The sequence below is a fragment of the Otolemur garnettii genome, unplaced genomic scaffold (assembly GCF_000181295.1).
Source record: "Otolemur garnettii isolate 467f Iridium unplaced genomic scaffold, OtoGar3 scaffold00057, whole genome shotgun sequence".
Lineage (NCBI taxonomy): Eukaryota > Metazoa > Chordata > Mammalia > Primates > Galagidae > Otolemur > Otolemur garnettii.
The window spans coordinates 3,682,586-3,708,085 of record NW_003852452.1 but is presented as its reverse complement, the minus strand read 5'-3'; the positions used below and the strand labels follow the sequence as shown (position 1 = coordinate 3,708,085).

Genomic DNA, 25,500 nt, shown 5'->3' with positions numbered 1-25,500 from the left:
CAATACCTGGTTGGTGCCCATCCTGAGACTCAGTCTTGATAAATTTTAGGCTTGAAGAAAAGGACTATTTCAATTGAGCTATCTTAGCCAAAAGCGTAGCTTTACAATTCAAATGAAGCCTATATTCTCTTGGTGTTGGGAATATAAAGAGTCCATGACTTTATTGTGTGGGTTAGATCGCACCAAGCCCGTATTACTAGAAATATCCAGGGATAGTTAGAAGACGGGAATTGTGAAAGAAGCAACACATCCATCCAAAATCCAAAATGATGGGCGGTGCCTGTGGCTCAAGGAGTAGGGCGCCGGCCCCATATTCCGGAGGTGGCAGGTTCAAGCCTGGCCCCAGCCAAAACTGCAAAAAAAAAAAAAAGAAACCCAAATCCAAAATAATTAATCTCCTTTTTATACTTGATAGAGTTTAGTATAACTTAAGTAGAATTTCATTTTTGTGTGTATATTTCCCCCAGGTTTCCTTGGCAAAGTAGTTTACTGACAGCATTACCAAGAACCCAGCATTAGGAGAAGACTTACATTGTAAGACAAAGCTGTTTCAGTTTCTCATTTCCCCGTTTATTTTTACAATGTTACCTTTTTGTCCTACTTTATAGTCTTACTTCCTAGAATACGTAAATCCTTTATCCTTGCATTTTTGTTTTAGAGCCTTCTCATGCTCCTTTTCTCTCTGTTTTGCATATTCTGGACGTGTTCATTTATAGGCTAAGTTTTGTTGTTTTTTTTTTACGAACATCCTTCATCCCTCACAATCTAATTATAAAGGTAAGCGTTTAAAAATCTACGTGGTAAACCCGAGTTGCTGAAGGAGAAGGTGTTACCCACTTACTGCCATTTTTAGACATATGTGAAGAGGGCTTAGCCATGTGCTCTCCTCCCAGTGGACACTCGCTGAGAGCTTATGACCCAAAATGGATTTAATCATTCACTGGAAAGAAACGCTTCATAAATCATCATTTTACAGCCTTTCTTTCTTCGCCAGCACCTTGTACTTTCACACATATGTGCCTTCTGATGTTTCACATACAGATTGTGAAAATCTCATGTAATAATCTCATCATTTGGATCTCCTGAGGCAGAGGATTACCTACTGTGCGGGGGGGTCAGAAATCAGGGCTAAATCTCAAGTTATAAACTAATTGAGTTAAGTGGATTTATTAAAACTTTCTAGATATACTGATTTCAGAATTACCTGTTTGCCAACCATTTGGTCAGTACTGTAATCATTCAACTTATTAAGAAAAAAAAAACAAAACTCCTACTTATCATTAACTCTTTTCCCCTTATTTCCAAGTTATCTAATCCTATCATTACTTCAAAGTGTCCTTAGGATTTGATTTTTAGTTTTTTCAGATTTGTTGTCCTTCTCATAGGCAAGTCAAATGAATTGTAAAAGAACAAAAGAACAGAAACAAAATAACAAAGTGCATGGACGCACATCCCCCCAACACAAGGGCACACAGGCACATGAAATAACAAACAACATAAATCTCCCCGAGGACTCCATCAGCTAATATGATACCTTGTGAGCAGAACATCCGGACACCTACCAGGGTCTATTATTAGCCTTTTTCCATAAGACATACTTACTCCCATCACTGTTCCCATTGAAGTTACTGTCACAGGGCTATGGGTGGTGTGGCCGAGGAGGGAAGGGTGATGTACTGGGGAATGTGAACAAAAATAATTTGAATATATGCAGTTTGAAAAAAGCTCCTTGCTGAGTGCAACCTATTTTCCCAAATAGTTGATAATCACAGATGACAGATAGATTTGATGGTTCTTTTCAACTCCCTCTGCTACAATCTCGTGGAAGGCTTTTTATTGTCACATACGTGTCATGGTAACAGTTCTCTATTCAGTAGAGATCCCTACTTTCTCCTCTACCCAATTAATTCCACATACCACTGCTAGGCTAATCTTCCTAACAAGCTACTTTAGTGGAATCACTCACTGTAGAATCAACAATAGTTCCTCGCTGCCTGCCGGGTCAAATGTAAACTCGGCCACTTGACTTCCACGACCCTTCATGAAATGACCTTCCGTACGTTAGTCAGTCTTATTTATTATCCTCCATTTCTTTGGCTTAAGCCCCTTCCTTCCCTGTAAGTGTGTGTGCACCTACACCATAAAATTCCCCAGATGAGGCCTCTGGGAATGCCGTGGATCTTTGCCACTCTGCTTATTTCTTCTAAGCTTAGACCAAATGAGTATCCATAAAGATTTAATAAATGAATAATTAATTCAGTACTATTTGTTGAACACCAATAACAGGGTCTGGGATACCTGATGCATAATCATTCATACCCTCTGCCATCCTGGTATAGAAAGAAAATTAAGTAAACAATCTCAAAGCCGCGTGCTTAGTGCTACGATAAATACGCGTCCATGTTTCTTTGATTTCCAATATTCCCTCTTCTCTAAACTTCCTTTACATGTGTAATTTGCTGCTCTACAAATTAGCACTTATTAGAGTTGTTATGATTACTAATTGTTTCATGTGCATTTCAGTGCTTCTCAAATTTAATTTAAGCTCTTCGAGGGGAGAGAAAAAAACCAGCTTTATTTTCTCTTACCTTTGGTATCTCTTAAGCACTGACAGCAGTTGAGGAAGGCAGTGTGGCCGGATAATGACCGGCATGGGTTTTAAAAGTGGATCTTGAGTTCAGTTCTCCAGTTTGCCATTTCTTGGCCTTACTTTGGGTAAATTAATCTCAGAAACTTCATTTCCTCATAGGTTAAATAGAAAGAAAATTCTTTGTGGAATTTTTCTGACAATTATAAAATATAAAGTCCAGAAAACATTTAGAACATTGCCTTTAGGAACTTTGAGTGGTAGTCATATTTTTTAGTGAAATATTAATGAATTTAAACTGATTTTGTATATTTGGCCAGGAAAACTGCCTAATAATTTAGAAGTATTTTAAAAATTCTTTTAAACTGTGAAACTAAAATAGCAAAATCTATAAACAGCATTGATCATATAAACTTCTTGAAAATAATCTTTGGCGACAACTTAATGTTTTATGTGAGAATACCAATGTCTCTGTAATTCTGTGAGCTATAGAATTATCCCTCCATATTTAACAAAGTGGCCTCAAAAATTCTGCTTTATGGTGGGAATAAATGATTAAGCTAATTGGGAAATCTTGTAAGAGTATATTGGACTGCTCAATGCCTGAGCAAACTTTTAGAATGAAAACAAAAACTTGGGCTTCTCATATCTCAAATCAATGCCCAGTGTCCATTCATGTGAAATTTTCCTTTTGAAAAAACAAAACAAAAGAAATGCTACTTTTATCCGAAATATAGGGCTCTCCTGATAGTCTTAATTAGTATAGAATATCAATTCTCTTAGAGTTTTTTAGAATAGGAAGATGGAATTAGTCTGATGGCTTAATGCAGAAGATTGACTTTAGGCTATGAAATTAACCTGGCTTAGTGAGGATGCATGCTGTCCATGAAGGACTCAGGTCAAGGTACTGCCAGCATATAGAGAAGCTAGCAAAAACGAGAATTCATACTTCATTTGTTCTTCCTCTTATTAGTATTATTGTGTATATACTAAAGGAACCTAAAGGATTATTTGCCAGAGAACCTAGAGGTGCTAATGTCCTCACAAAAAAAGAAAAATCTTGATTTGCCCATCTCACACAAACAAAGAAAAAAGTGAAAGAAAATGCAAATATGGCATAATCAGGAACTGGTATCATGTATTTATGAAAAAATAATTCATTCGTTTTAATTTTTTTCAAATTAAAAAAATTTTATTTTATAATAAGTAATTTAGATGTTTTAATTGTTTTCAAATTTTAAACATTTTATTTTATAATGGGCAGTAATTGAACAGTTCTTTCTTTGATCATTTCAGAATTGTCACTTTGTAGATAATCATGAAACTGTGAACTTTGAGAGTTGAATATGCACTCGCAATAAAAGCATGCTAACACTACATAACATTTTTTTCTTTAAAAATAATCTTGGGGGCCTCGGCGCCTGTGGCTCAAGCGGCTAAGGCATCAGTCACATACACCTAAGGTGGCGGGTTCAAATCCCCAGCCCAGGCCCACCAAACAACAATGATGGCTGCAACCAAAAAATGGCCAGGCGTTGTGACGGGCGCCTGTAGTCCCAGCTACTTGGGAGGCGGAGGCAGGAGACTCGCTTGAGCCTAGGAGTTGGAGGTTGCTGTGAGCGTGATGCCCTGGCACTCTACCCAGGGGGATAGCTTGAGGCTCCGTCTAAAAAAAAAATAATCTTGGGAGTGGGATATAATTATAAGAATGACTTAACCTAACAAATGCAATCAGTATAACCTAATTCTTTGTACCCTCAAGGAATTCCTAACAGTAATAATAATATAATAATAATGTATGTATTAGGTTATCTTTTAATGTGGCTCATACTGAAATGTTTTTGAATTATTATTATTTTTTTTTTGAGACAATCTCAAGCTGTCACCCTGGGTAGAGTGCTGTGGCATCATAGCTTACAGCAACATCAAACTCTCTGGCTTCAGTGATTCTCTTGCCTCAGCCTCCTAAGTAGCTGGGACTACAGGTGCCAGCCACAATGCCCGGTTATTTTTTTGTCGTTGTTGCAATTGTCATTGTTGCCTTAGCTGGTCCATGCCAGGTTCAAACCTGCCAGACTCCATGTACGTGGCTGGCATCCTACCCACTGAGCTACGGGCTCTGCCCATTTTGGAATTATTTTTTAAGAATATATTTCCATGGGATGCAGTTCAATTTTATCAGAAAGAACTCTGAAACTACTTAATATGCAGTTTAATTTTTTAGTGGAGTGGATGACAGAAAAGATTGGCCTCTTCCTAATTTCTTCTTCTCTTCCTTATTTTCCTTGCAAAGAGCCTGTTTATTTTAATTTTCATATATTCTGTGTTTTCTTCCAGCTTTTTATCCTGAACACTCATATGACTGTCAGGTTTGAAGTGTCAAATCACTTAAAATAACAAACACTGATATAGCTCTTGCTGTACCCAGGTTACCATTTTATGAATTTCATTACCTTGTACCACATACATCAACTTATGGGGACCCGCCAATTGTATAACCCATTATGCCTTCACTCATAATCCTCTAACAGCTCAATGAGGGTAGGTGTGAGGAATGATCCCATTTTACAGATGAGAAAACTGAGGCATAGAAAGATTAAACAACTTGCCCAACGTAATGCAACTCATCAGTTTGGGTCATACCGGGATTTGAACCAAAGTTGTTTGATTTTAGAGCCTCTCTTCTTAACCTGTTTTTATGCCAGCTCACAAGTTAGCATTCAAACTATTTTTGTTGCATGAAGAAAAGAGAAAAATTGAGTGAAGGAAACAATTTCTTTTTAACATTTACTTATTGTCATTACTGTTAAAATCTGGAGATAAATTTTATATTGATACATATAGATATGTATATGTGCACATATATAAGTTAGTTATTGATTATCCTATGGACCGGATAGAGAAAATGAGGTTTTACTGAGTTTAGATAACTTGCCCAAGGTTATACAGTTAATAAATAACAGTCTGGATTTGAACCCAAACACCCTGACTCCAGTTTGCTTAACCCTACCTTGTGCTGTTCTATCTTACTGCATGGGAGACCGCAGTCTGTTCCATTTATTACAGGATATGTAGTCAGATCCCAGCTATAAGCAGTGCTAGCAAGCACGTGACTTGTTAACTTTACTGAGTGTCTACTCTGTGTGCGATCGGCAGTCATTGCTGTGTGTGATAAAAAGAAGTCATTTCTCCTAGTTTCCTTGTAGTCAAGCAACTAACTTAAATATTGTGGCACCCAGACCAAAACGTGAGGCATTCCGCACGTCTCATTTCTTCCTTTAGACCCACAGACAAGTGAGAAGGTATTTACTCAAGTTTACTAACAATTACAAAAATAGCACCCTAGAGACTTCATAGGAACATGGTAGAATTATTAAATATAATCTATGGCTCGTTAACGATACGTGGTGCATTTATTGTAAATGATAAATCCTAAATGGGAATGTTTTGATATGTAGCCTAATTTTTGTTTAGAAACATCTTCTGGCTGACCTTCGAGCCCTCAGGGACAGGACCATCAAATGTCTTAAAGTGTATCTGCGAGATGTTTAAACATGAGTAAGACACAGCACACAAATCCGCGGCAGGAAGATAATGAGGTTGTCACAGCACAGAATGTTCTTTGTTTTTACAGGTTCTATTAGTTAATGTATTAGCAATTCTCTAAATGCCACTTTTGCTTATTAAGTGCTTTTGAGAGCATATGAAAACATACGTTTTATTCCTGAATGCCTTGTTTCAGAGACTCTCAGCAAATGCGATTCTGAAGTATTTTTTTAAAAAAGCAACCATTAGACTCCTCTCCTACATACAGAAGGAGAGATTTTTCTAAACTATTTTTCCCCTGTGTGTACCGTCTCGTATTGATCATCCCAAAATTTACTCTTATTTTTAGTTTTGTTCGCTGGAATTAAATGCTAAAGATGATAGTGATTTAAAGAACAAAGTAAACGTATGTTTTTACACGTATTATAAATGAGGTCAAACTATTAATAAATTGAAACCAAATTTTCGGTACATTTCTAAAAACAGTATTTGCACGGTGCAATTTTGACAAAAATTGTAGATGCTCTAATCTGTATAGTCAGTAAGAAATCAGCAACATAAGCCTGTTTCAACAGATGTCAAAATGGCTATTTAAAAAATCAGACAGCATCATTTTCCTCCCACATGTGTAGGTTTTTTTGTTTTTATTTTTATTTTTTTAACCCACATATGGTGCTGACTCTCCTACAGGCTCCTGCCCCACCTTGCTGCCCCCAACGACCGCCATTCTCTTTCCTGGAATTTATTACAATTTCTCTCCTCTCAAATCCTTTATGTCTCATCACTTTAATGTCTTTCTTCCCCACTGCAGCTTTTAATCTTCTCCCTCTTTCCTTCTTTTCCTGTTTTTCTTTCTTTGACTCTCAACAGTTTTTACAATGTTCCTCAGACTTTAGTGTGAAGTTCTCACCGGGAATGCTTGTTACATCACCTTTTATTGGGCTTCACCTCCTGAATTTCTAATTCAGAAGTCTGGGGTAAGGCCTGAAGAAAATGTACAAAATGTTCCCCCCTGATGCCAGGAAGGTTGGTTCGAGGACCACTGTTTGAGAAGCACCTTCATACAAATCATTTGTCACTAAACTACCTATCATTCTTCATTGTTGTTTAATATCATTTGAATGCACTTTTTAAAAAAATACTTGGAATTGTTTTCTAATCAATAATTATACGTAAGCCTAAGCTAACATTTCATCTCAATACTTGGCAAAGAGGCAGAAACCAAGTTAGACTTCGGCTGAATTTCTGTCCTGTTGAATAGCAATCTTTAAACAGGTCTATATTTTTAGGTATTAAAAAAATATCAAACAGCTCTTACTTCTATTTGCACTATCCTAAAATACACAAGGGATTTCTGAAATGTGGACAGATCTTATACTTGAAATAAAATGGAGTCACTTTTATAAAGTGATAGTATTTTACTTAAACTTGGTGAGACCTGTCACTATTTATAATACTAGACCTGCCCCAATAGTGGGTTATATCTGCATCAAAGAAGCAAATTAAAATGTAAGTTTTTTTACATATTCTTTTTTTTTTTTCTTTGCAGTTTTTGGCTAGGGCTGGTTTGAACCCGCCACCTCTAGCATATGGGGCCAGCGCCCTACTCTTTGAGCCACAGACATGGCCCTTTTTACATATTCTGGAAAAATTAGAACTCAGCTAGACATAAAATACAAAGCTTTTCATAGATCGTAGAACAACAACAAAAAAATACCAGGTATCTACTCAGAAGAAAAAAATACCATGTTATTATATGCACATTTGCACTTGAATGTTAATAGCAGCTCAATTTGCAGTTGCAAAAATGTGAAAACAACCTAAGTGCCCATCAATCTATGACTGGATACATAAACTGTGGTACATGGATAGTGTGGAATACTATTCAGCTGAAGAGACAGATTGTAACTTTGAATCTTTTATATTTACCTGGAAGGATCTGGAGAAGTCCTTCTAAGTAAAATATCACAAGAATGGAAAAGCAGTGTACTCAGTATTAATGTGAAAGTAGTAGGTCAACAACTGCAGGCCCACATGAGTGAAAAATATTTAAATTCCAGGAGGAAGGAAGGGGTACAGGGTGTGATAAGCTGTCCCCTCTCAAGTCCAATGTAAGGGTATATGGCCTACCTCCTGCAGCTTGGACTTGACCTAGCAAATGCAGACAATGTAACCTAATTGTATGTGCCCTTATACTAATCTGAAATTTAAAAAATAATTAACAACAAAAAGAAACCCTGTTTAAGTATCTTAGAATTTCTATCCATTTTTAATATTATAATAATCAAATGTTCTTAAAGATTCAAAATACTAATTTTCAGGGCATTTTATTACCAAGAGACCACATAAAGAACCTCTGTCATTTCCCTTTTTTTTTTCTTTTTTCCTTTTTTTTTTTTTTTTAAATTTTTAAACTATTGGATCTAAGTACACATTAGGATGCTCTTTTTTGGATGAAAGTTAAAGAAAGACTTTAAATTGGATGGCTTTAAAATCATCTGTACTAAGTGAACTTTTCTAGAACTAGAGTATAAATGTTTTAACACAATAACTAAGTAAATGACACAAAGCCTATGTTGACCAGTTTGATGAAAATATTTCAAATTGTGTATGAAAGCACTACACTGTACCCCATGTTTGCATTAATGTATACAGCTATCATTTAATTAAAAAAAGTCATCTGTACTTATAACAAAACTCTTCAGAGGTCTGTCTGTAAGTGATGACTTTAGTTTTGTAGGTATTGGGAACTGGCCATGTCTTGTTCCCAGAATACTGAATTTGATCATATTCATGAAAGAAAATAGCTTTGTTTTCTCTATGGAGTTTTTTAACATGTTGTTTTTTACCACAGTGTCTTGATTAAGTTTATGTCCTGCTTTCAAGAACATTAATATTTGAAAATTGAGTTGATATGACTTGCCATCAAAATTGTAACACACATTTACAAAAGTCGACAATTAGTTCTGTCTTGCATTTCATATTTCTGTGTGTTTTGTCATCATAAGGTGATTGCTAAAATAAGAAAACAGAGCTTGCCAGAATGTATTCTTTTTTTCCCATGTGTTTAGTACTTTTTTTGAAGACAGAGCCTTGCTCTCATCACCCAGGCTAGAGTGCAATGGCATCTTCATAGCTCACTGCAAAATTCAAACTCCTGGGTTCAAATGATCCTTCTACCTCAGACTCCCAAGCACACAGCACCATGCTCAGCTAATTTTCCTTCTTTTAATAGAGACAGAGTCTCACTCTTACTCAGGCCTGTCTTGAACTCCTAAACTCAAGCGATCCTCCTGTTTTGGGCTGCTGGGATGAAACGTGTAGGCCATCGTGCCCAGCCTATGTATTACTTTTTAAAGAATAAGTGTCTTTCTAAATGCTTATCTTAGGAATAGTATAATTTTTATTGACATACATATCTTTAATGAATCTTAACAATGAAAGCTGTAATTTAAGGCTTTTTGCAAATAACTGGTTACTTAATGTCATCTATTTGCATGTATTGATTAGTTTATAGTAACTGTATGATAGGGTTCATAAGAGTTCCAAGGGGATTTATGGAGTAGATGCATAGCTGGAACTATGAGAATGGAAAATTAACTTTATGAAACTTGATGAAATTGTGTATGCAGGAACATGAGTATCCATGCATATGTTTTTGGAATGCATTTATAGCCATCATCAAGGGATCTGTAATACCAAGAAGTCTGCATGATTTAGGGTGGTCCCGTGCAGAAATGTTATGAAAAAATAGTTGGATCAAGAAAACTTCAAAAATAACTGAAAGGTTTTTCATGCAATAGTATTTTTTTCTATTACTAAATTAAGCTTGGCACCTCCTAATTTGACAGAAAAAAAGTTTTTACATGTAGTGAAATTCCATTTCAACATTTGTGAAAGATACATATTTTTATCCTCTGTTGACATCATTTAAGGAATAACCAAATAATGTAACTTTAAAGATATTTTCAAATTTTGCTTTACTTTATCTTACAAGAACAGCTCATAGCTATAAGGAAATAATTGCATCAACACTTGTTGAGCATGAAAGCGCTTTTTTCTGTGTTTCGTAGTTCACTTTATGGAGCCTCCACGCAATACCAAAATTAATGAACTTGAATGCATGAGACTCTAATTAATGATAATCTAAATTTAGCTGTTTTCTAAGTTGAAAATTATTTTACTAGAATGGCTACTAGGGATGTCCACAAATTTTATAAAGCTAGTTAAAAAAATCCATAAACTCTTGAGTACCATTACTCTGATTAGTGACTTAGAAATAAAACATATGTGTTTGATTTAAATAATTCTTTAAAACTTAAAGGATTGGGTCAGATGTGGTGGCTCAACGCCTGTAATCCTAGCACTCTGGGAGGCTGAGGTGGATGCATTGCTTGAGCTCAGGAGTTTGAGACTAGCTTGAGCCAGAGAAAGACCTTGTCTCTAAAAATAGCCAGGTGTTGTGTCTGGTGCTTGTAGTCTCAGCTACTTGGGAGACTGAGGCAAAAGGATCACTTGAGCCCAGGAGTTTGAGGTTGCTGTGAGCTATGGAACTCTACCTAGGATGTGGCGCCTGTGGCTCAAAGGAACAGGGCACTGGCCCCATATGCTGGAGGTGGCAGGTTCAAACCCAACCCCAGCCAAAAACTGGGAAGAAAAAAAAAAAGGAACTCTACCTAGGGTGACATAGTAAGACTCTGTCTCAAAAAAAAAGTTTTTTTGCATATGATATAAACATTATGGACATTTATAAATCTGGAATGTAGTTAATTTAGTTAATTTAAATGCATCTGTATCATTTCTTTAGTACTTGAACATAATGAAATGTAAACCTCATTTTCATCCATAATTATTACGACAATAGGGCTTATTCACCCATAACACTGATAGATAGATAGAGGCATAGACTTTTCATTTTTTTAAAAAGAGCCATAATAATACTATGGTTAAGAATGAGAGCTCTGGAGCCCAGTGAGTTGGGGTTGATTTTCTACCCTATCTTTTATTAGTCTTGTGACTTCAGGCATTTACTGTACTTCAGTCCATGGGCCTCAGTTTCTCCAACTATGAAAGGGAAATCATAATTAAGTTTGCCATGAGGATTAATTAATTAAAGCGATAAATAATGCATGTAAGTCCCTTCAAAAAGTGCCTGCCACAAAGTATTGAATAAAAGCTGTCCTTATTAATTATATTCTGATAAGCTGCATAGTAGTCATGTACTATTTTTACTACCCTGTAGTAATTTAATTTCAGTTTATAGGACTGAGAAGTAAGCATGATAGTATTTTTCTTGAGACCAGAAGTCAAGGTTGAAATGTCATTTGAATAAAAAATAGAATCATGTCTATGTGGTCATTCTCTATTATCTCTCCGTTTTCAAATAAATTAATTCTTCTTGGCTGGGCATGGTGGCTCATGCCTGTAATCTTAGCACTTTGACAGGCCAAACAGAGGTGGGAGGATTGTTTGAGCTTAGTAACAGGAGATCAGCCTAGACAACACAGCAAGACCCCATCTCTGCAATAATTAAAAAATTAACTGGGGGTGGCACCTGTGGCTCAAAGGAGTAGGGCACCAGCCCCATATACCAGAGGTGGTGGGTTCAAACCCAGCCCTGGCCAAAAACTCAAAAACTGGAGGAAAAAAAAAAAGAAATTAGCTGGGTATAGTGGTTCATGCCTGTAGTCCCAGCTACACAGGAGGCTGAGGCAGGAGGATCGTTTGAGTCCACGGAATTCGAAGCTGCAATAAGCTATGATCACACCATTACACTCAACAGAGTGAGATCCTGTCTCTTAAAAGAAAAAGAAAGGTAAATTCTTAATTATCACATTATATAAGTCACAATGTAAATATTAAGGTTGAAATAATAGTTCTCTGGAAGTATTCATGGCAAATGCTATTAGAATAAATTAAGAAGGCATTAAGTAGTCACATAGCACATATCACATGGCGGGGTAGTTGGGGACTGTTTGTTTTCACGCGTCTCTGACCCCCTGGCCATTGGTTTGCAGCATTAGAAAGGATAAGTCTATGAAGATAAGTAAGTTGGGCAGACTCTCCTTTTTCTCTTAGTTGCAAAGTTCTCAAAGAAGACAAAATTAAGTAAAGTTTGTTAAGGAATAACAGAGGAAGATTATCAACTTCACTCTGAAAGCTTAGAATCTTCTTTGATCAAAAGATTTTAGAAGTCATACATCCCAGATCTTGGAGCTTATTTGAAGATATAATAAATACTGAAGCTTGTCTTTAGAGTTCAACAACTTGATTAAATGTAGATTACTGGTCTGGACCATTTAGACTCTTGGTAGTTGACCCTCTGGATATTCCCTGACACCAAGTGAAGAGAAACATGCAGTCATTAAATTCAGCTATGGCAAATGCAGTCCCAGGGAAGAAACTGCAAAAAGATAGGACTTCCATGACTCATGACTGCGCCAGCACTCTCCAACAAGCTCTTCACCCTGTGAAGGAGGATGGAGTCCTGCCCTGAGACAGCTGTTAACTATATGAAACTTTTAAAGGGATTAACAGTGCCAGAGGCTGGAATGTAATCACACAGGTGAAATAGGGAAAAGAGAAATATTCCTGCTTGAAATAGCAATAATTTATTTATTTATTTATTTTCTTGCAGTTGTTGGCCGGGGCTGGGTTTGAATCTGCCACCTCCGGCATATGGGGCCAGTGTCCTTTGAGCCACAGGCGCTGCCTTATGAAATAGTGATGATTTTAAATTAATTAATTTTATACTTGTCCAGCTATTAAGTGTAGCATCCTTGTGGCATATGTTAAACTTACCTTCCTTTTCAAAGTGTAAAAAGTTAGAGTCATGCAAAATGGGATACTTTATTTGTATATATCTTTCAATATTTTGATAGTCTTGATTGCATACAGATTTGGGTGCCGTTCCCTCCAGCGATGGTATGCTGCGGAAAGATGTGTGTCATTTTTAATCATGGCAAATAAAGGTCGGCTGCCAAATTCTTGTTTCGAAACTTTGTCGTGAAAACGATGTACAGATAGAAATGTTCAAAGTGAAGCTAATGTTGGTTTGTTCCTGCTTTTGGCCTTGGAGAGTTGTCACAAAGATCTTGTGTCGAAGATGAATACAGAGGTTTTGCTGTATTTTTATTTATACATGACACTGAGCTAACGTGTATTATGAGCCACTTAGAAAAACATTCCTATTAATTTACTTCATGAAAAAATAATTACTTAGTGAATTTTTGATTGTTCTCTTTAGAGGTGTGTGTGTTTTCGTGTTTGCTTGTGCTTACGTTTGAGTTCTAAATAAATTATTTCAGAAATAGATCTTCACTTCACCTGCAGGGCTGGTCATTAGTCCCTTGTCCTTATTTGATTTCTAAATCCAAGTATATTGCACACTAATTGCAGAATATTCGGTCAAGGTATAGTGCTAGTTAGAGGGGTATTGTGTGATGTTTGCAAGAAATGGAAACCATTTGTGATTTTTCAAATGTAATTTAGAAGATTCTGTTAGTGAACATTTTTGCTTTCCCCCCAGAGCCTCTGATGCATCCCACAAAGTGATGATTTTAACATACCTGCTGTCCCTGTGCTCACTAATTTTGTCAACAAAAAAATCTTAGTATCAGATTATGTTGGTGTTGATATTTCTATTGATCTATTTTTTAAATTAGAAGATGGTTTTACAATCAAGTATCTTAGTACATTTTTAAACTAGTCAAAAATATTATCATTAACTTATCTGTCATTGGTTATCAACCAGTATGACGGGTCCCCTTTCTGGAGTCCACAGATCCTATTAACATGCCTTAGACGGGTAAAGAGAAACGCATCAATAGGTGTAACCTATTATCTAGAATATGAGCTAGACACACACTCTAATCTATTTTAATGAAAACTTAGGCTGTAGAATTAAGAAATATAGTTAGCGTAAGACTCTAAGATCTTAAGTTTTTAAGAAAATCTCTGTTTTGTGAGAAGTGAGATTGTGGAAAAGACTATACAAGGGAAATATAAGGAAAATTTATTTTTCCTTATTTAAATATCACTCCTGAAAAAAATCCCAAAAAATCAATTTAGTGTCTTTTATCAATAATAGAACCCAAATGTTATACAGATTGCCAGAGCTGTGCTAGGAAATGTGGAGGAAATTGGGATAATAGAATATAAAATGATTTACATTTTAGAATTATAGAATAAATGTTTTTCATTCACATACACATGATTACGAAGAGGCAGAAACTGCAAAAACTTTTGTTTTATAGGGCAAATAAAGCTTCAAGGGCAAAGTAGCAAAGATTATGACAGAGTACATTAAGGTAACCAATAAGATTAGAAATGTCTTCAGCATAAGCAATATCTCAAGAATGGAAGAAAAAGTATCCAATGTACTCAGCCCTACTATGAAACTAATTTATGGCTTTCATAGGAAAGCTATAACCCAATTTTAGCCCAGGAACATGGAAAGAGGGGGGAGGGAGGGGAGGGTGATAGGTGGGATCACGCCTATGGTTCATCCTATAAGGGTACATGTGAATCTCTCTAAATGTAGAATATAAATGTCTTAACACAGTAACTAAAAAAAATACCTGAAGGCTATGTTAACCAGTTGGATTAAAGTATTTCAAATTGTATATAGAAACAGTATACTGTACCCCATGATAGTATTAATTTACAGAGCGATGATTTAATAAAAAAAAGTCAAAAAAATTACACACTAAAAAAAAATGAATTTGCAATATTCTTGTCTGATGTCAGCGTAACCTGTGTGGTTGTTGCTTTCTTAAAAGCATGAGAGGGGCAAGAAGTAAAACTCAAATGAGAGGTACTAGCAAGAAGAGACAGCTCCCGAAAATGAAAATAAAGTGTATATAACGTTATTTGTTTAAATATTCCAAAGTCATGAGGAAGTTTAATAGAGATGACCACTATCTCTATGAACACTATCTAATGTTCAGAAAAATCTGGCGCCATATATCTGACATAAAATTAACACTAAATAGGAAAACAGACACATATAATCAAAGTAGACTTTAAGATTCTATTGCAATTTGTTCTCAGTTGAAGGGAGAGAATCTCCACATTTTGGTTTCTCCTGGGATCACTGACTTGCACGAGGGCTAGCCGGCAAAGTGAAGTTATCCTCTCTTGGAATTTCTTTGTTCCTTTGGCTCTTGCAGAGTGACATTTCACATTTTTCTTTAAACGTTTCCACTGAGTAAGACCCCAAACCAATGTTTTTTCTTTGTAAGTGACGGATTTTAAACAAAAATGTTTCTTTTCACTTTGCCTTCTCTTTCAGGAAGTTGATGGCAATAAAGTTTTGTCTTCATTTGCCCCACACAACTCATCTACCTCACCTCAGAAGGCAGAAGAAGGTGGGCGACAGAGTGGCGAGTCCTTGTCCAGTACGGCCCTGGGAACCCCTGAGCGGCGCAAAGGCAGCCTAGCTGATGTGGTTGACACCTTGAAGCAGAGGAAAATGGAAGAGCTCATCAAAAATGAGCCAGAAGGTAAAGGCCGGGAGAGGAAACAAAGTTGTTCTTCTTTCCCGATTGAAATATTTTGATTTTAACCTTTACTTCTGTTTCTTGATTTCTCCTCTTAAACTGGACCAAACTGAAAGCTAGTGCTATGAAGGTGGATTTTTTTTTCCCCAGAAGCACTTAAGCATGTGTATCTCAATTTTTAAAAATGATTCATTTATGTTGTGATGTTATTTTCACACATGAGTAAGTTGTGGTTGATTTTTGAAGATTTGAGAATAGAGTGTTCCAGGTGCCAAGAGAGCCCAGAAGTGTCACCTCCTTGCCAAATACCTGCAGCCTAGTTTGTTCGTGTCTATTATTACTCTCCTCAAGGACCATTTTAGAATTTTATTGCATTCCAAAACCTGGGTACATGAATACATTCCATCCTACCTTGATAGGTAGGCCTATTTTTTATGTAGATCAAAATGAATGGTTTACCCTATTATATATTTAAAGACTAGTGATTCTTCAGCTGTCAGATATATTTCAGTTCCCATGTATTCGAATTCCTAGAAGCTCTCTTAAGATTTCATTTTCCACATCCCTTGACTAGTTGCGGACAGTAGCCTGCAGGTGATGGGTGCACATGAACTAATCTTAACATTCAAGCCAAGGAACCACTGAAACAAAGGATGTAAAGTGTACAAACATCTGTAATTGACGATCATCTTTTATGCTACAAATGTTTCCTCACTCCCGCTTAAACCTGTGTCCATCCTAACCAGGAATTCCACATCCCATTCAAGAACTTGTCTCCTGTTTCAATCGGGTAGAAATTGAAAGCTAACGCACAAAAGAAGCACAATGCCCTGCACAGATGTACTTTACACCAAAAATATACACACATTCCACATAACAGTGAGTTGAGTTCATTTCTTGTTGGTTACAACACTCATGAATTATGAGTCTGACATAGAATGTGTGTGAACCAGTATGTTTGCGAGTCATGTGGTAATTAAATGCTTTTGGGTCCCTACAGATGCATGGCAAGTACCTGGATTTTGGTTAAAACGTTTGCAATTCTCATCAGCTTAGAAATGAAAGGTTATTTTAGGTATCTTCTCGTCAGCCCGAGACCGCTCTGATATTTTGTTATCTTTCATCCCCTCTCTTTCTGGTGGAGATAAAAATGGAGTTTTGGGGAGGATCCAGATAGTTTTATTGTTTTCATAGTTGGGGAGTTTTCTTGATATTTAAAACTATAGTCTTATCATAAAAATTATTTTAAAACATAAATAAATGATAAGAAAGAAAATAGAACTCTCCTGCAGTTGTAGCTTTTTGGTGCGCCTCAGCCTTACGGTGAATTTCCTTTTCATCCTTGTGTTTCCATATTCTGCTCGTTTTACACGATTAGCTTTATCGGTGCTTCCAATTATGATGTTTGCACTTTATGATGATGGGAAAGCAATACGTACTCAGGAGAAGCTGTATGTTGAATTTTGATCTTTTTCTGGGCTGGCAAGGTGTGGTAGGACACTTTCTCCTAATGCTGGGCAGCGGCGGGGAGCCACAGCTTCCGGTCAGCCACATGATCCAGAGGGCAAACAACACATCCTCTATGGGGCACTCTGTTGCCAGGTGACATCGGCCAGCTGTAAGCTAATGTAAGCGTTCTGAGCCCATTTTAAGGTAGTCTAAGCTAAGCTACAAGGTTTGAGAGGTCAGCTGTACTAAAACGCATTTTTGACTTCACAGCGTTTACAGGTTGCCGTGGGTCTATCAGGATGCGCCCCCATTGTAACTAGGGGAGCATCTGGCCTTTCATTTTGCATCCTCTGTGTTCCACTTAACATGATGCTGTGAGAGCGTCTCCTGTCATTAAATGCACCTTGAGAAAAACTGGCTGCCACACATTCTTCTGGCCCTGTTTGCTGATATAACTCAGACATTACTTCTCTTTTCAGCTAATAGTCTTTGTTTTTTTAAGTCTTAGATTTACAGAACAAATGCAGCAGATAGTGCAGAGTCCCCATGTATGCCTGTCCCCTGTATACACAGTGTCCACTCTTATTAACAACTTTCATCAGCATGGCAGATTAGTTATAATTAATGAACCAGTACTGGTACTTTATCATTAGCTAAGGCCATGGTTTACTTAGATGTTCACCAAGTGTGCCTTTTCTGTCTTAAGATGTCATCAAGCACTGCACCTTACGCTGAGTTATCACGTCTCCTTAGGCTCCTTTTGGATATGACAGTTTCTCAAGCCTTCCTTTTTGACGACCTTGAAAGTTTTGAGGAATACTATTCAGGTAGACCGTGGAACATTCCTCTGTTGGAATTTGTCTGATGTTTTTCTTTTAAATTTAACTGGGGCTTGGGGAGGAAGACCACGAAATAAAACACCATTTTTGTCACCTCCTATCAATCTCATGCTCTCCGTGTAATTAAGAATGTCGATGTTGATTTTGATCATTTGGGTGAAGTGGCGTTTGGCAGGTTTCTGCACTGTAAAGTCGCTTTCTACCTCTCTTCCACATCGTAGCCTTCAAAAGGAAGGCGCGATGTGCACCCCACACGGAGACAGTAGGAACTCTCCCGCTGCTTTAGGGTGGGAGTATTTCCATCATTGCGTAATTTATTTGGAGTTCTTCTGCATGCCAGCTGCCTATACGAGGTCGGACAGTTAAGTTCACAAACTCATCTTAGAAAAAGTGCTACCGACCTCATTGCTGAATATCACTATGGTCACCTTTGAAGGACTCCCCTTGGGAAACTATGCACTGATGCCAGGGCCTCGTCCATCTTTCAAAGCAATTTTGAAACTCTCTCTTTTTTTTTTTTTTTCTGAAGTGGCATCAGAGTTGTCATTACACCAGGCTTGAGAATGAAGTTTGCTAACTCATCCTAGGAAAAACGCTTTAAAGTGTAGAGTAGGCCTGAGCATTGGCCCCTAGTTTCTCCAGGGGAGTACTTCGGAGGTAACCATAGTATGTTTAGCAATGAGGTTTGTAGCGCTTTTTCTAGGATTAGTTCACGAACTTAGTTGTCCAACCTTATACACCTGTAACAGTATCAGAATTGTTAACTGGCACCACCATAGGAAATATCTGTAGCAGCTGGAGAATAGTGCTTTTGCACAGTTCCTTGTACAGATTCCATTCATTTTTAAAGTGACTTAGGTAACTTAATTTCCCTCACCTCATTTAGTGACTTGGTTTCATCCTTTTTAAATAAATTTCTTCTGTCTTCTTTCCTTGTGTGCCTCAAATCCTTAGTGATTTTTTAAAATGTGTTTCTAGCGGGGTTCACCCATGGTGTGTACATGTCTGTGTGTGTTGACAAGTGCATCTGTCACTCATGGACCATCTTAGTACCATGCAGAATATTCTCACTACCCTAAAACATCCCCCGTGTCTCACCTACTCATCCTTCTTTCCTTCTCCACAACCCAGGTAACCCCTGATCTTTGTATTATCGGGATAGTTTTACTATTTGACTATCTCTGTGGTTTTTGGCTTTTCTAGAATATCCTATAATTGGACTCTTACAGCACGTAGCCTTGTCAGACAGACTCTCAGTCATGCACATTTAAGGCTTAGGGTTCTTACATGTCTGTTGGTGTCTTAATACCTCTTTTCTTTCTGGCAATGAACAACATTCCATTGTATGAATGCTCCACGGTTTATTTATCCATTTGTCTATCAAAGGACCTATTGGCTGCTCCCAGTTTTGATTATTATGAATGAAGCTTCTATCAGCACTCCCATGCTGGTTTTTATGTGGACATGACTTTTCAGTTCAATGGGTAAATACCTAGGAATGGGACTGCTGGAATATATGGAAAGATTATGTTTAGCTTTTTGAGAAACTATTAAACTGTCTTCCAAAGTGGGAATAAGAGAGCAGTACCTGTGGCCCAAAGGAGTAGGACGCCGGCCCCATATGCCGGAGCTGGCGGGTTCAAACCCAGCCCCAGCCAAAAACTGCAAAAAAAAAAAAAAAAAGTGGCAATAAGATTTTGTATTTCCACCAGGGATGTAATTAAGTTCTTCTTGCTCCACATTCTCATCAGTATTTTGACACTGTCAGGTTTTTAAATTTTAATATTCAGTTAGGTATTACAGTGGGACATCATTATTATTTCAATTTGCAGTTCCCTAATGGCAATCAATGTTCAGTGTCCTCTTGTTTATTTTCCATCTGTCTGTCTTCTCTGGTGAGATGCTGGTGTAGGCCTTTTCCTGGTTTTTATCTGAGTCATAGTCATATAACTGAGTTTTTAAATTTCTCTCTGTAAGTATTTTATATGCCAATTTTTTTATCAGAATGTGCTTTCAATTGTTGTCTCTCGTATGGTTTTTATTTTTATCGTTTTAGTGTTTTCTTTTGAGAAAAAAGTTTTAATTTTCATAGCATCCAACTTACCTTTTTTTTTTTTTTTTTTTTTTTTGCATAGGCCATGCTTTTGTTGTATGTAAATAATCATTGCTTAACCCCAGGACCTTCACCTCGGTTTTCTCTTATGTTATCTTCTTAACATTTCATAGTTTTGCATTTTACAGTTTAAGTCTATGATCTTTTTTGAGCTAATATTTATAAAAAATGTAAGTTTTGTTTCTAGATTCGTTTTTTGGTGTATAGATGTCTAGTTGTTCCAACACCATTTGTTGAAAAGACCATTCTCTGTCCACTTTGCCACTCAATTGCCTTTGTTCCTTTGCTAAAGATAAGTTGGCCCCATGTGTATGGCCCTCCTTCTGCCTTCTGCATTCCATTTCATTTGATCAATTGGTGTATTCCAGGGAGTCAAAACCCTTTTCATGTTAGAAGGCCGCATTGACATACCTGTAATCAAATAAGGCTGCATTCAAGACACTTCAATTACACACCCATAAAAAGGTGCATTATATTCCAAAAATCTAACTACTATGTACTTAACAATTTCAGAAAATGAAAACAATTTGTTAATTTTAAAGTTAATCTTTTAGTGACTTTTTGATGTCTGATTTTTGTTGGAAAACATTTGACTATTTGGTTGCAGCATGGAAGTCTGCAGTTTCCATTGATCCCCTGGGGGTTATCAGTCATTTGTGACCTTCAGGGCATCTTGATGTGGGTTAGGTAAGAAAATGTAGACTCCAAGCAACAATTGGTTGAAAATCCAGAAAGCAGTTTTGGGGGATGTTGCTAAGGCCTAGGTATTCTATTCCATTTTTCTATATTTCAATTGGATCTTCCTTAGCATCAGTGACTTTAAAATGTCATCTACAGAGAGCTCAATCAATCCCATCTGTAGTTCTTTAGGTGCCTTTGTGATATCAACTAGGTGAGGCTGAAATGCTAATTTGAGTGTGACGTCATGATTCTCGAAGTCAGCGAATCTTTTACTGCATTCTCCAATTCATAGGTCTATAACAGCTGTGTATTCTTCATATGATTCATATCTGTCATACTGCTCATCAGTGACGTTTGCTACTGGGAGAAATGTTCAGCCTAAATTCCCTTTTGAAGAAGAAGTGTTTTGAAAAAAGATAACTTTCATTGAGATGCTCGGGCTTTTTTTTGGCCATATATCTCCTAAAGATGTACCTTGCAAAAATATTCAAATGGTTTTGATTTGGCATGATGTCACATAGAAAATGCTGCATTCTTATAGAAATCTTCTTTGAATAATTCACATTGCTCATTCAACATAAAATTTAACAGTCTATTAACAGTCTATCCTCTCAGAGATAAAATTTTGGCTAACAGCTGTCTCTGTGATAGCCAACACACTTTAGAATGATACAATAAGTGCATATTGAATACCTCATGGTTCCACTTCAGCATACTATAAAACTGAAAATGCCCTATTGCATTTGCATGAATATAGGTAATGCTACTTACAACTTATTGCAAAGCATTACTTAAAATAATACTTTTAACATAGTGATTTTACTGATATAAGATACATTAAAAAGAAATGAGAGCATCTGGATGTGTTAACACTTTCTATAAATCTGTTCACCATTTCCTTCATGTTTTCCCGTCATGGAAGGGGCACCTTCTGTACATACGCTCACTAAATTCAACAAATTCAGTCCAACTTCATGACATTTGCTTTGAAAGTTGTTGAGGATATCTATTCCATGTGCTCTGCTCTCAAGAGTGCCCAAAGCGAATAGCTCTTCATAGCCAAGAAAACCTTCTGTTATGACCCTAATCAAGTACAAAACCTGGTGCCACAGGTTGTGTTCACAGTATCAGTTGATTGATCCAAAGCAAGTAAATAATATATATTTTCCTTTTGAAGTATTGCATGGAGTTTTCCTGTTACGGTGAAAGCTAATTCATGGTGCCATTCAGTTATGATTCTCCTTGAAAGAAGTAGTTGTTTGTACTTTGAAATGTTACTGGAGCCTAAGTAAGCCTCCTACAGCATAGACAATGTGTTCTTTAACATTTTTACAGTACTGCGTACCCTCCCTTTTTTCCTGGGTATTTAATAAGCTATTTTATAAGTTGCTCAGTGGCTTTCTTTCCAGGTCATATTGCTGCTGGAAAGAATTGTCTTCACTTTTGCTTTTCATCTTTTAATTTCTGCAATACAATCTTCAGTGTCTGTGCTTCTGATTTAAAATATTTCAGGTCCTTCTGAGTGTTACAATGCTGACATGTTTTGCGTTTCTTTAATGTTGATATTGCAACTGAAACACAATGTACTGTTTTCAAAAGCTGATAATAGACTGACATACTCAACCCCCATAAACTCTCTCCAATGAGCCTGGTGCAGTAGCAGTGCCAGTCAGGCAAGGGAAATTGGGATGAAATCATGAGCCTAGTAGCTGTCCGTTCAGCCCTTATGGCTACTACTGTTCTAATTGTGTTGGGCAATCTGGGAGGATCGTTTCATTGAAACTTATTTTATTCTTTGGCATTTTAAAAATAAAAAGTAAAAGACAAAACTGTATTAGTACAAATAAAAGGATTTGTCTGTAAAATTTGGATTCAGTGAAAAAGCCACACTTAAGGACTTAGAAGACCACATATGGTCTTAAGGCTGCAGATTCCCTACCCTGATCTATTTTTTTGCCCATACTATGCTCTCTTGATTACTGTAGCTTAATAATAAGTCTTAAAGTTGGGCAGTGTCAGTCCTGCAACTCGGGTCTGTTGCCTTTTCTTATAGACTTTAGAATTAGTCTGTGGTTATCTGCAAAATAACTTGCTTGGTTTTGATTTGGATTGTATTGTATCTGTAGATCAAGTTGGGAAGAATGAACATCTTAAAAATATTGACTCTTCCTTTCTAGAAACACAAAATCTCTCTTTATTCCTTTTGAGTTTCATACTTTTCTGCATATAGGTCTTGTAAATTTTGTTAGATTCATGCCTGCTATTTCTTTTTTGGTGTAAAAGTGTAATGATAAATCATGGTATTTTCAATTTTATGTTTTAATTGTTGCTGGTATATAGAAAACTATGACTTTGTTTATTATTGTTGCAGCCTGTTTCCTTTCAGTACTCACTATAAGCTCAGTAGATTCTGTCGATTCCATGAAATTCCCACATAGATAATCATGTCATCTGCAAACAAAGACGTGTTTAGGAGATTATTCTCTGTTCCTAGTCTGCTGAGGAGTTTTGTCATAATCACTTGTTAGCATTTGACAGATATTGTTTCTGCTTCCATTGATATGATTTAAGAATGTTTTTTCTTTTGATTGTTGATGTGATATGATTTTCAAACTTTGATCCAGGCTTAAAAACTTGAAATAAATTCTACTGGATCATGCTTCATAGTTATTTTTATATATTGTTGGGATTGATTTGCTAATATTTTGTTGGGGATGTGTTGAGGAATTTTGTATCTATGATTATGAGGGATATAGGCCTATAACTTTCCTTTTATGTAATGTCTTTATCTGATTTTGATGGTAGGGTAATGCTGACTTCATAGGAAAGAATGAGGAAATGATTCCCTCATATGTTAAATTTTGATTTTTGAGATTCCTTCAGAAATGAGGGCAAAGGTCTGGGAACATGCAGCTTTGTGTGAGCAAGTATTGTATTACCAAGCAACTTTTGCTTGGTTTATCTATCTCCAGATGGTGTCCTCTGTGGGAATTGGCCTATGACTTGGTATTCTCCCAGTGTATCTGTTGACTTCTTAGTGAATAATTTAGAAATGTTTAAGAGGCTGAAGTTCAATAAATAAATCCAAAGAGAAAAGAGGGGATGGGGGATAGTGTCCCCTAGTTTGCTTAGCAGGAGACATTAAGAAGTATTAAGAATTGAGAGAAAACTATAACATCAAATAACAGCTCCTCATGCGAGGAGAAGCGATAGAGCATCCACAGCAGAAAGGCTGGACATGAAGACATCTTACTAACGCATGTGGACATTGGACTGTTTTTGTTATTGTATTTCCTGTGACAATGTCCTTTTTTGTCCCCTCTACAAATATGTTGAAAGCTCAGGTGAGCAGTAATTTGTTAGTAAATAATGTAAAAACATAGAGAAAAATATAGAAGTGGTATTTTTGGAAGACTAGAAAATAAGTTGAACAATGGAAGCATCTAACCATCTAAGTTCCGGAAAGATAATTTCCATATGCATGTGGGACCACTGACATGCATTTATGTTTACGTACATAAGATTCCTAGACATGTGCTTTGAGTATACAGGCTGTAAATAGACTCACTCTCACTGATAATTAATCATGACAAGAATGTTTATTTAATAACTGCAGTAATACAGAGATGTATCCAGGAGTAATTTACATATCTGAGCCAAGTGACGATCTTACTCACCCCCCCCAAAAAAGTAAGAAAGCAGAAAACTAAATCACCGAAGAGAATAGGATGTTGGAGGAATTTTCTGGTTTTGTTTTTTTTTAATTGCAAAGAGAGAAAAATGAGGAAATGTATCTATAGAGATGTATGAGAAAGTTTCATTGGCTTTAGAGATTCCATTAATCAAAGGGCATGATTTGACCTGAGAATGGTCACCAGAACCTACGTCATCCAAGCATCAGGACCATGACAGTATGGACAGCACAAACAAATGACCTGAAGCTCTGCACTGTACTCCAGCATCCAAAAGAATAAAATACTCAGAAATAAATTTAACAAAAGAACCACAAAACTTACACTCTGAAAAGCAAAAAGGATTATAATAGTGCCATGATAAGGACAGCGCTATAGAGATGAGGGGAACTGAGATACAGAGAATGTAACTAAATGTTAAGCCCACAAATACATGCCAGAGAAAAATCTTTTCTTCCCTTGAGCTATTTTTCCATTGTTTTCAAAGGCCATTAAAATCAACAGCAGGTTGTGATGAAAATTTCATTAAGCCCCGGCTAAATCATTATGAGGGTACCATATTCATGGCTTAGCTTCCTCTCATTGAGGGAGGGGGGAAGCTGATTTCAATGGAAAGTCCGTATTATTTCCGACCTTACCCCTGCCAAAAGCAAACGAACAGAAATTCAGAAGTTAGAATAGTGTGCCATACAAAAGGAGGCCACCGAGGTGACATGGTTAGAAAGAAAATTAGATTTGCATATGGGTTGAAGAAAAGGCAGCTCGCTTTTATTCTAGCTAGCCTGTTTTTCAGGCGATTAATTAAAATACTTTACAACTTACAAATAGGAGGAAAACATATTGATATATTTTGTTGATATCTTTTCCTTGTATCAGAGATTTTTCCTACTGTTAGATAAAAAGGTTTGATGCTAAACATTCTTTTTTGTCCGGTATTACTTTAACTGACAATAGAATGCTAAAGTTCATAGTAAATTCATGGTTTTAAATTATCGGGCCTATGGAATATAGTTACATTATATCTTGTAATGATTATGTTCAATCTTTAATTATTAAACTTAGCAGTTAAGATTGACAGTGAAGTTGAAAACCA

At 36.6% G+C, this 25,500-nt stretch overlaps 1 protein-coding gene across 13 annotated transcripts in view; it reads left to right on the top strand.

The window, feature by feature from the left end:
- The window catches only part of SOX5 (SRY-box 5), a 1,023,582-nt gene that overhangs the window by 677,392 nt on the left and 320,690 nt on the right, over positions 1 to 25,500 (top strand). For all 13 annotated transcript variants that reach the window (XM_003792460.3, XM_003792461.3, XM_012806794.2 and 10 more), the window contains one exon: positions 15,426 to 15,636. In XM_003792460.3, the coding sequence (XP_003792508.1) occupies positions 15,426 to 15,636 (211 nt within the window). The remainder of the gene's footprint in view (positions 1 to 15,425; positions 15,637 to 25,500) is intronic.